We start from the raw sequence: 12,332 nt of genomic DNA on the forward strand, positions 1-12,332 counted from the left end.
CAAAACAAAATGATCAATTAAATGAGGCCGCCATCGTGTGGAATATTTGTGTATGACAACCTAACAACACAATCAACTCATCACATTATCGCAAGTCATTTTGGTCAATGTTCTATTGGTAGCATAACATAACCGATGTTCTGTTGGTCACATCACATTATAACAGATGTTCTATTAGTAGCATAATATAACCGATGTTCGGTCGGTCACATCACATTGTAACAGATGTTCTGTTGGTAGCATCACATTATACGAGATGTCATTTTTGTTCAGTTACAGCAGATGTTCTGTTGGATAAATTGTAGCAGATGTTGATTACATCATATCTGATGTTCTATTGATAGTATCACATAAAATATGTTCTATTGGGTACATTGCATTTTAGAAGATGTTGTCACTGGGGTAGTGATATTCAGGCTGTGAGGTCGATTAGATAAGATATTGTTAAGGAGAAATTCAAAAACAGATTGGTGATCTAGTAAAGTTTGTTTTTCTTTTTTAAGTGTTCTGAAAATCTTTTTACTCATGTTTGTAGTCTGGAGGTGTTTCTAGATCTAGAAGATTGACTGTCTATATTCAGCTGAAACATTAGGAGTTGGACTAAAAGAACGTTCATCTTCAACACACGTGTCATTGCTTTTCTTCAATCTCTATGGTTGGATAAAAAGCTGGTTTAAGAGGGTTAGTCAATTGGACCAGAGTGAATGGCAGAAGGCCCTACATTAGGGTCTTTCAGAGTTAATAATCATTTTGAAACTGCATCCAAAATACAGAATGATGATTAAATCAAACATGTAAAAAGAAGTTGACATTGAGATTAAATAAATGTATTTTCTTAATGACGTTTTGCTAACTGTTACAACCATCACAACTAATTGCAGAAGAAATCTTTAATGTTTTATTTTTTTTACAGATTTTTAAGTGCCTTACCATGAGTACATTTATTTTTACTCCTGATTACAAAAAAAATTTATGATTAAAAGTAACTATGTGTGTATATGTGTGTATATGTAATTTATGTGTGTATATGTGTGTCCGTCCAGAATTGTCAGTGTGAAAGAGACCAGGTTGACGTCACTAGCTGCCAACATCTTCATTGGAGTGTCAGTGTTCCTGTTACCAGTGCCTCTCCAGTGGATCCCCAAACCCGTCCTGTATGGCCTCTTCCTCTACATCGCCCTGACGTCCATCGACGGTAACCAGATGTGTGACCGCATGGCCCTGCTGTTGAAGGAACAGGTAAGTGACCGCATGGTGACCACCTGCCAAAAAGAACTATGAAGTGACCACACGGGGACCAGGTGCCAAAAAGAACTATGTAGGGACTGCACGGTGACCACCTGCCAAAAAGAAGTGTGTAGTGACCGCACCGTGACCTCCTGCCAAAAAGAAATGTGTAGTGACCGCATGGTGACCACCTGCCAAAGTAACTGCGTAGTGACCACATGATGACCATTCACCGAAAAAGAACTGTGTAGTGACCACATGGTGACCACCCACCAATAAGAACTGTGTAATGACCGCATGGTGACCATGTGCCAAAATGAACTGTGTCATAAACCATAATGACAGGGCTTTGTAGACCTAACCTGTCTAGGATTCTGTATGCATGGTTCTAACCAGCACCCACCAACAGAGGGCATTCTTATTCACCGTTAGTTAGCGTGTTGTTCTCTCCGCTCTCTCCCACCTGTGTTCTCCCTCCCCTGCTTCCTCTCTCATCTACTCTCCATCTTCTCTCTCCTCCCCGCTGGGTAGACATCCTACCCCCCTGCCCACTACATCCGTAAGGTCCCTCAGAGGAAGATCCACTACTTCACCTTCCTGCAGATGATGCAGCTGCTGGTGCTGTGTGGGTTCGGCATGTACCCTCTGCCATACATGAAGATGATATTCCCTCTGCTCATGGTACTGCTGATACCCATCAGGTACGACACAGGTGACAGGATGCTACGCTACAATCCGCGTCAGTAGGCTAAAACACAGTACACTAATTGATGCCATTACCACTGTCCTCTACCATATCCACTGTCCTCTAACTGTCCTCTACCATATCCACTGTTCTCTAACTGTCTTCTACCATATCCACTGTCCTCTAACTGTCCTCTACCATATCCACTGTCCTCTAACTGTCCTCTACCATATCCACTGTCCTCTAACTGTCCTCTACCATATCCACTGTCCTCTAACTGTCCTCTACCATATCCACTGTCCTCTACCATATCCACTGTCCTCTAACTGTCCTCTACCATATCCACTGACCTCTAACTGTCCTCTACCATATCCACTGTCCTCTAACTGTCCTCTACCATATCCACTGTCCTCTAACTGTCCTCTACCATATCCACTGACCTCTAACTGTCCTCTACCATATCCACTGACCTCTAACTGTCCTCTACTATATCCACTGTCCTCTACCTGTCCTCTACCATATCCACTGACCTCTAACTGTCCTCTACCATATCCACTGACCTCTAACTGTCCTCTACTATACCCACTGTCCTCTAACTGTCCTCTACCATATCCACTGTCCTCTACCATATCCACTGTCTTCTAACTGTGCTCTACCATATCCACTGTCCTCTAACTGTCCTCTACCATATCCACTGTCCTCTAACTGTCCTCTACCATATCCACTGTCCTCTACCATATCCACTGACCTCTAACTGTCCTCTACTATACCCACTGTCCTCTAACTGTCCTCTACTATACCCACTGTCCTCTACCATATCCACTGTCCTCTAACTGTTCTCTACTATACCCACTGTCCTCTAACTGTCCTCTACTATACCCACTGTCCTCTAACTGTCCTCTACCATACCCACTGTCCTCTAACTGTCCTCTACCATACCCACTGTCCTCTACCATATCCACTGTCTTCTAACTGTCCTCTACCATATCCACTGACCTCTAACTGTCCTCTACCATATCCACTGTCTTCTAACTGTCCTCTACCATATCCACTGACCTCTAACTGTCCTCTACCATACCCACTGTCCTCTAACTGTCCTCTACCATACCCACTGTCCTCTAACTGTCCTCTACCATACCCACTGTCCTCTAACTGTCCTCTACCATATCCACTGACCTCTAACTGTCCTCTACCATACCCACTGTCCTCTAACTGTCCTCTACCATATCCACTGTCCTCTAACTGTTCTCTACTATACCCACTGTCCTCTAACTGTCCTCTACTATACCCACTGTCCTCTAACTGTCCTCTACCATACCCACTGTCCTCTAACTGTCCTCTACCATACCCACTGTCCTCTACCATATCCACTGTCCTCTTATTGTCCTCTACCATATCCACTGACCTCTAACTCATCTCTTATTTTTCTCCTGTAGGAACTGTGTTCTTCCTCACATAATTGAGGCAAAATACCTGGATATCATGGATGCTCAACACATGTAGAGAGAGACACACACACCAACACATGTAGCTACAGACAAACATCATCACATGTAACTACAGACCCAGAACAACACATGTAAGTACAGACACAGCTACAGAGACAGACCAATGCAGGTAGATAGAAAGACCAACAAATGCAACTATGACACAGCTTCAGAGACAGACCATTACATGAAGCTCCAGACACAGACCAACACATGTAGATACAGACACAGACCAATGCATTTAGATACAGACACAGACCAAGACATGCAGCTACAGACACAGACCAATGCATATAGATACAGACACAGACCAAGATATGTAGCTACAGACACAGACCAACACATTTAGATACAGACACAGACCAAGACATGCTGCTACAGACATCTACGGACACAGCTACCAACATATATCCACTCATGAAGCTACAAGCCAACTCTGGGATAAATATTTGTTAACATTCAAAACTGACCAAAACACCACAGAGACATAGAAAATGATAGTCTGAATTTGTGGTAGAAATGGACACCAATCAGTCCATCAATACTTGCATACATACATACAGTAAATTTTAGTAATTTGGCAGATGTCTTTATCCAGAGCACCTTAAAATAGTAAGTTCATACATTTTTATACTCAGCCCTGTGGGATTCAAACCTACTGTACCACCCTGGTGTGGTGAGCACCCTGTTCTACCAACTGAGATACACAGGACCCCGGACTATGTATATACTGCTGAAGCCCAGTGTAATCTGTCTCTGTGAGTAAGACAACGTGCGGACCAGTTTCTGCTGATCGGACATGCTCTGGACCAGGTGATGTGGAACCAGTTTTGGGCCAATAAAGCAGGATCTAAAACATGCTTTTGGCCAGTACTAGGGAATCTGAAACCAGGTGTGCAGAACCTAGACCAACCAGACCTCTGTTCAACTTTTCTCTTCAGCTCACCAGAACCAATCCAGTAAAGCTCTACTTGTGTATTTGTATTTTTCTCTATTGCTGTGTTGATTCATGGATCCGTTTTAATGAGGTGCATACCAAACTATTATCAGTTTTTACATGTTTGGCTTGGTGACATGAAGGCAACTTGTCTCTGTTTCTCCATGTTTCTCTTAGTCACACTGAACTGATGCCAGTGTTTAGTAACATACTGTATATTAAATGACGGGAGTGCCACAAAAACAGCATAGGGTACATGGATGCATTTTCCCAGACTTGCGCACAACCCCCACCCCCTCACTGTTTTAATGGGGCCCCAGTGATCAGTCCCCTCATACACACATACACTGTTATAGTGCCAGCATTAGACCAAAACTATAATTTAACAGTCATTTGATTGTAAATACAGATTATCATAGGAATATACAAATATTTTAGATATTTTGAAAGATTTATTGTGATAAATAATAGGAGTAATGTGGATATGTTGCTAAATATAACATATCTTATCAGTATTGTGCAACAGTCTAGTTGTTTTACTAAGGCTTTATTATCTGTATATCTTTCTATTTTTTACTAATGCTTTATCTGTTTATCTTTTCTTCTATGTTTTACTAATGCTTTATTATCTGTATACCTTTCTATTTTTTACTAATGCTTTATCTGTTTATCTTTTCTTCTATGTTTTACTAATGCTTTATTATCTGTATACTTTTCTATTTTTTACTAATGCTTTATCTGTTTATCTTTTCTTCTATGTTTTACTAATGCTTTATTACCTGTTTATCTTTCCTTTTATTTTATTTTACTGATGATTTATTATCTTTTTATCTTTCCTTTATTATTATTTACTAATGCTTTATTATATGTTGATCTTATGACCGCGGCTGTTGTCAGTGTACTGGACCAGTGAGAGTCAATTTATCTGAGACGTTAATATAATGTTGATTCATGAATGGTGTTGGTTATCATCTTTCTGACATTAGCATTAAAGCTACATTTAGAACACAGAATAAAAATTCCACTTCTGTGGGTCAGAACGGACAGGGAAAACATGTTATGAATGAATTCTAAGGAATCATTCCATAAGCACATTACTCACTGGTTGCCTCCACAATGTGACACGATTCATTCTAATGTGACAGCTATATTGTAAAGAGACAGGCTTTACATACATGTTTATCACTCTTGTAAAAGCAATGGCAGCTCCTGTTATCAACTCCCTCCATATTGAATACATTAGATGTCTGAAACACAGAACTAAAAAAACACACACACACACACACAGATACATAGTACAGTTAGCGGTCTTATCCAGACCTTAAGACAAAAAGATAACATAAATTCTCTACATAACCCCAGCTATATCTGGACCAAACCTTAGGAATGCACGAGAAGGCGTTCCCAGTGTAATATGTACAGTTTGCAATTAGAAGTTTCGTTTTATTAGACAATGTTTCAAGACTGGGTGTTATTTTCTAACAGAGGAAAGGCAGTAATCTTCTTATCAATGTGTGAGGTGAGTGCAGTATTGTGGACGTTATCTTGATATGCTGTATTATCTGTACTCATTCTGATTGAGTAAACTCCACTCTGTGCTCATTCTGATTGAGTCATCTCCACTCTGTGCTCATTCTGACCGAGTAAATGCCATCTGTACTCATTCAGATTCAGACAACATTCACTGAAACAGTTAAAAAAGTTATTTTCTGTTTGTGTGAACCCTTTACCCCTGATTGGATTGATAGAGCTTACCTACTGTGGAGTTTTCTTATTTGGTTTTTTATATAATGAATGTATAATGTGTGGATTTTTATATAAAGCATATAAATATATATATAAAAAAAAGAATATAGATGTCAAACAGTAATTTTTGTCAAAAAGATCAGCTCTATTTTCAAGCTGTAATATGTAAAAAATAAGAAATGTTTATTGAACAGTGTTTGGTTTACTATGTTATAATACTGTAAAAACATTTAATAAATATTCCAAGATGTTTGCCAAGAATAATAGTGATGTGTAGTATATGTTATATTTATAAGTAAAACTTGAATTGTCCGCCAGTTTGCCTGATACGTTCTAACCCGTCTGCTTGTCACAAGGCTGATTTTCTTATAATGCTCGAAGAATTGACATTCAATTGTTACATATTTTTTAACTAAATAACCTATGATGATAACAACAAAATTCCAAATGAATGGCCATTTCTTAATGCGTGAAATTCCTAGGAATGTTAAATGTCCCTTACATTCGCGAACAGTCATAAACCATTTAGGGGTTCTGGAGACGTTGAACGCAGCCTTAGTCGCGGAAGCTAATGTATCTGCGTAAACATTAGCAGATCTTCCAATCAAGTAACTGTGTTGTAAACAGGCCAATGGCTGTATCGCGTCCGACAAGCGTTGTGCGTGGACACAGGTGAAAAAACAATACAAGAAAATACGCTAATTTTGCAGCACTTGGTGGAATTGTTGCTCATGGCCTTGTCAATGGGGCGGGCTTTGATACTCCAGAGGTGTATAGGTCCCTCCCTTCTCTCGGTTGCAGCTGGCCGGGGTTCTGCTGCGTGGAAGAAAGGGGGTCGCTTCACTCAAAACGAGAAGCACGTGCGTCAGTTTAGGAATCCCAGCAACAGAGACAGCATGGCAGAAGAAGCAAAGAAACTAGCCGGCTGTGCCGCAGTGGATAACCATGTTCAGGTAACTAGCTCATAATTCCTGTTTGAGCTTGACACATTAATACGGTTGAATAGAGGGACTGACTTTTAAGCACATGGCTAGGTACCGTGTTGTGCTCTATTTACAAGGTGTTTGTCTGTGACATGCGCAACTGACGCTAATAGTTGCTGGCTACTGTACCGTAGTTCGCTAGCCAATGCTGGTAACAGTCCACCAACGTCTGTTTACGTAACAACTAGCTAGACATATAACTACTTTTCTAACAGCATTGAATGTGCAATGCTTGGTATTTGTTCCCTGCCAGACAGGTAGAGAACTAGCTGGGTCTACCGGCCGGTAATGACAATGTTTAGCTAACTGTTGTCGCTTACGCAACTACTGTATGTGGGCTTGTTGAGGTAATTCTGTGTGGTTAAATTAAGGTTCCAATGGATGCAGTGTTCATGATAGGGTTGACTCGGGGGTTGGACTTGGTTAGGTAGGAGTCTGGTTAAGTTGAGGTAATTACAAACATCGATGTTTCTAATAGAAAGAGGGCAGTACTGAACAGAGCAAACGTGCACTACCATTCATTTCAGTTACTAGTTTCCGGAATGGGCTTTTTAGCTCAAATGTGCATTTTATAATTTTTCAATCTGCAAGTGTTTTGCTTTTGCGCATTGTATCTCGCCAAGTCCAGTTCCTTCGTGTCCAAACTACGATCTACTACCAGCTTGTGTCGTGGTTGTGTGAAATAGAATGTGATCAATGAAAGTTCGGATTTTTTTTTTTACAGACAATTTCTCTTCTAACTGTTTCTTATCTTTTCCTCATCACAGAACAACCACGTGGTTGGAGTCGGCAGTGGATCCACCATTGTGTATGCTGTGGATCGACTAGGTGAGGATGCAGACATACAAACAATTCTGCTGGTTAATGAGCTTTTCCACATTGACATTCCTCTCTCGTCATGAATTGGAGCTGTGATGTAACTGTGTGTGTGTGTGTGTGTGTGTGTGTGTGTGTGTGTGTGTGTGTGTGTGTGTGTGTGTGTGTGTGTTTTCCAGCGGAGAGGGTGCGTCAAGAGAAACTCAACATTGTCTGTGTCCCCACCTCCTTCCAGGTGAGAGGTTCCCTGGCTCCTCTGGTCGTCCGAGTGGCTGGTGTTGTTGTTGTCACTTTGGAATACGGTCAGCTGAAGTGGTGTAGTGATATGTTACATTGAGGACAATGATATAACATTTAATTTGATCTCCTCAGGCTCGTCAGCTGATCCTGAAGCATGGTCTGATCCTGTCTGATCTGGACAGGCACCCTGAGGTAAGGTCAGGTTTTAATGTCTGTTTGAAACACATTCACTGGTCCCTGTTGGTTGTAGCGGGCTGCGTTGCAGACGGCTGAAGGTGACCCAGAGAATCCCTCTCGGTTTCAGTTGGATGTGGCCATTGACGGGGCGGACGAAGTGGATGCAGCTCTCACACTCATAAAAGGCGGCGGGTAAGCAGAGCCCTGTCGTAGGGGGCTCCGGGCCTGTCGTAGGGGGCTCCGGGCCTGTCGTAGGGGGCTCCGGGCCTGTCGTAGGGGGCTCCGGGCCTGTCGTAGGGGGCTCCGGGCCTGTCATAGGGGGCTCCGGGCCTGTCGTAGGGGGCTCCGGGCCTGTCGTACTGTAGTCTGTTCCTAGACATGAAATGCCCCCTATTCACCCCCACCTCAGCCTATGCACTGTTTCTGTAATGCTAGGGGCTGCCTGACACAGGAGAAGATCGTAGCAGGCTGTGCCAAGCATTTCATCGTCATCGCTGACTTCCGGTGGGTCTCCTCCTTACAGATTGCAATTGATTTGTTTAAAGTACAAAGATTTGTCTGATGGATGACTGTTAAATGTTAAAGTTCACCCCACCCCCCCCCAACCAGATTAGGGTCTGGGGTTGAATGTCACAAGTGTCTCCTGTTCCTGTAGGAAGGACTCAATGGCCCTAGGCCAACAGTGGAAGGGGGGGGTTCCCATCGAGGTGATCCCCATGTCCTACGTCCCTGTCTCCAGGACGATAGCCAAGCGCTTCGGGGGGAAGGCGGTACTCCGTATGGCCGTGAATAAAGCAGTGAGTAACTGGGACGTTTCATAAACTCTTGCCGCCAATTTAAAATTGACCTCGCAAATGGCGCCCTGTTTACTACAAATGTCTCTAGGAGATAGGGTTTCATTTGAGCAGTTTGTTTGCAATGCAGTGGTTTGACTACGCCCGGTTGATAAACATTTTCAGTTTGTCGGAGACTGATGTAATAAAGAGATGAAAGGGATTGACAAAAGATGGACGGCCCTGTGAAGTGTTCTTCAATTGACATCTTTCTGTCCAGAGGGATAATAACCTAATGTACCAGTGTCTGTTGAAAAATTTAAAAGATTTTAGCTAATGAATTTTTTACATTTTATGAGGGAATCTAGATGAAACAAATGTCTACAGTGATGTTTCCATTAAATATTTCCTGTTGATTTCAGAAAAAAAACTGAATGTCATAATGTCACACTTTGCAACAACATTGTGACGTATATAACAATGGCTGAAGTATTCCCAAATCCATTTAGGCAAAGTGTTCATTAATTTAGTCCGTGGTCCCTCCATCTATCTCTGTCCTGTGTCTATATATAGTTTTTTCTTATTTTAATTATTTTTACATTTCAGCGGGAACAAACCGATTTAGCTTGCATTAGGCAGTCAGAATTGTAGTGCTAGTAATGATGTTATGTCCTAAGTCTTCAAAACTTCTTAAAAATCATCATTTCAAAAAATCCTTCCCACTGTAAAAAACGTCTTTAGAACACTTCTCTAGGACCTGTTTATTCATAACATGCCATTCTTGCATACCATAATATTTTCACATTGCTTTTGTTAAATTGAACCAGTGCTGATTGAAACCTGCTAAATGTTGGTGACAGAGTTGTGATTGTGCCTCTTGGATTTGAGTTTTCTGACTGGTGTTCTCGTCGTCAGGGTCCCGTGGTCACAGACAACAGTAACTTTATTCTGGACTGGAAGTTTGAACACGCTCAGAACTGGAAGGTGGTCAATACGGCCATCAAGATGATACCAGGTACACACAACTCTGTGTTTCAGTAGTGTCAAAGGCCTTCTCTTTTGTTTCTGTAACAGTACAGGTCCTCCTCTTTGTCCAGTCCAAATAGATGTGGGTTTGACATGGCTTTTAACAGCCTTCTTTCTGTCCTGGTCTAGGAGTGGTGGAGACGGGGTTGTTTGTGGGCATGGCAGAAAGGGTCTACTTTGGAATGGAGGATGGCACTGTTAGTTTCAGGGACCCCCCAATCAACTGACCACATGCATGCAGACCCTCCCCCTGGAAGCAGCCTCCGCCCTCCCCGTGGAAGCAGCCTCCACCCTGGAACCATCACCAACCACAAGTGCCCTATTTGGTGCTCTGATGGCATCTTGTTCTCTACTTTGTCCACTACTCTGGGCCCGATCCAGTTTCACCCTGTTCTCTACTTTGTCCACTACTCTGGGCCCGATCCAGTTTCACCCTGTTCTCTACTTTGTCCACTACTCTGGGCCCGATCCAGTTTCACCCTGTTCTCTACTTTGTCCACTACTCTGGGCCCGATCCAGTTTCACCCTGTTCTCTACTTTGTCCACTACTCTGGGCCCGATCCAGTTTCACCCTGTTCTCTACTTTGTCCACTACTCTGGGCCCGATCCAGTTTCACCCTGTTCTCTACTTTGTCCACTACTCTGGGCCCGATCCAGTTTCACCCTGTTCTCTACTTTGTCCACTACTCTGGGCCCGATCCAGTTTCACCCTGTTCTCTACTTTGTCCACTACTCTGGGCCTGATCCAATTTCACCCTGTTCTCTACTTTGTCCACTACTAGGTTTCATATGCATTCTGTATGTAGGGGATAGGAAGCAATTTATGACATGTATTCTGTCCTCCGTGCAGCCGTTGTGAAATCGGTGGTGTGGTTCCTCAGCTGTCAGATCTGAGGTGCTTTCAACAGGAGAAATACTTTCCTAATATCAGCTAACACTGTGTTTGTTCTGTGATTGCCACTACAGTTGGCTAATGTTTATCAGTGTTTCCCCATAACCTCTGATTGAGTTGAGCCAGCGGGTCAACAGAACGAGAGGGCTCTGTCCTGGAGGGGACGGACTTCCACCCTTATGGCAGCTGTCCCCGTCAGACCCGAGCCGTGTGGGGCTGAAAATTCTGGACCCTGGTCAGAAGTGCACTATCTGGAGAATGGGTGGAGTGTTATCTGTGGTACGCAGGTCAGACGGCACAGAACACCGGCTGACATTCAAAAGTGGCCTTTTTACTTTGTCATAAATGTTGATCATGTGAATGTATGTAGTCTGTGCATTACGCATGTTATCTGTGCTGCTCTCTGTCTTGCCTGTCTTCACTAGCCTGGTCCAAAGTCTGTCTGTGTTTTGATGAGCCAGGAGTTGGCATAATGGCACAAAGTGCCTGGCTGCCAGGCTTTGTCTCTGTCTTTTTGTTTTCTTAATATACTCACCCTAGCCTTGTGCCACTGTTACCAAATGCTAAAGTTCTGACGTGGTCAGGGAGTTACTCAGTGCATGGTTGATTCAACTATTGAAATATCTTTTGAGGAAGTACTACTGTTGTTACGGCTGGGATCTGCTTCTGAGTCCAATGACCACCTGTCTTCAAGTCATAATGGCTTCAATTACACAGGCAGCCTAATTCTCATCTGTTTTTTCTTCTAAGTAGTTGTTGTTTTTTTAGCCTTATTGCAGGTCAGATCTTTTTACGTAATGTGCTGGAAGACAGTATTTGAGTTGGGCAGTCTGTGTAAACTTGTGTGTAGTTTTCTTCCTATGGTATATTGAGGCATACATCTTGACCCTCTTGGGGTGTTTGAGATTTTGGAGGATGTCATATGCCAGCTTGTTTTAAACATCTATAATTAAAAGACTGATGAGCTGTAATCATACTGTTACAGCCCGAATTAGTACAGGACCAAATCAACATCAGCACTGCAGTTATTATTACTGAGTTGTCATGATAATGATTAACTTGGTGTTGACCCCAAAGTAAGACATTTCTAATGTTTTGGCAAAAATGGAAAGTCTGCATTGGGTTTTATAATTCACAGATTTTTCAGAGATTGAAAAGTTGCTTTTGAGATTGTAATAATTAACTGCAATATACTGTTTTTTTCCAACAATTATTAAAATGAGCTACTTGATGTTACTAAAGAATGTCTGGTCTGTTTCCTTCTTTTGTCTAAAAGCATAGATATGTCTGTTGACCACAAGAGGGCGATAAGTGTGTTGATGTTGAGAACGCGAGGACGGCCC

At 42.4% G+C, this 12,332-nt stretch overlaps 2 protein-coding genes across 2 annotated transcripts in view; both read left to right on the forward strand.

Annotated features, from left to right (window-relative positions):
- The window catches only part of slc4a11 (solute carrier family 4 member 11), a 51,090-nt gene extending 47,556 nt beyond the window's left edge, over positions 1-3,534 (forward strand). Inside the window, 3 exon segments of the mRNA XM_034297387.1 lie at positions 1,044-1,239; positions 1,759-1,928; positions 3,349-3,534. Coding sequence (XP_034153278.1) covers positions 1,044-1,239; positions 1,759-1,928; positions 3,349-3,415 — 433 coding nt within the window. The 3' untranslated portion in view covers positions 3,416-3,534.
- Positions 3,535-6,701: 3,167 nt separating this feature from the next.
- rpia (ribose 5-phosphate isomerase A (ribose 5-phosphate epimerase)) lies at positions 6,702-12,230 on the forward strand. The gene is made up of 9 exons (XM_010879317.5): positions 6,702-7,035; positions 7,833-7,893; positions 8,061-8,116; positions 8,254-8,313; positions 8,426-8,490; positions 8,734-8,802; positions 8,954-9,095; positions 9,987-10,086; positions 10,227-12,230. The coding sequence occupies exons 1-9, from the start codon at positions 6,814-6,816 to the stop codon at positions 10,322-10,324; spliced, it is 873 nt and encodes a 290-aa protein (XP_010877619.2). The 5' UTR covers positions 6,702-6,813; the 3' UTR covers positions 10,325-12,230.
- Positions 12,231-12,332: the final 102 nt, after the last annotated feature.

Source organism: Esox lucius, chromosome 15 (genome assembly GCF_011004845.1).
Source record: "Esox lucius isolate fEsoLuc1 chromosome 15, fEsoLuc1.pri, whole genome shotgun sequence".
Classification (NCBI taxonomy): domain Eukaryota; kingdom Metazoa; phylum Chordata; class Actinopteri; order Esociformes; family Esocidae; genus Esox; species Esox lucius.

Bases quoted from the DNA above. Each gene is read 5' to 3' on its own strand.
- rpia (XM_010879317.5), top strand. From the start codon at position 6,814: ATGGCCTTGTCAATGGGGCGGGCTTTGATACTCCAGAGGTGTATAGGT. The intron at 7,894-8,060 runs GTGAGGATGCAG...TGTGTTTTCCAG, and splicing joins GTATGCTGTGGATCGACTAG to CGGAGAGGGTGCGTCAAGAG. The intron at 8,314-8,425 runs GTAAGGTCAGGT...TCTCGGTTTCAG, and splicing joins ATCTGGACAGGCACCCTGAG to TTGGATGTGGCCATTGACGG.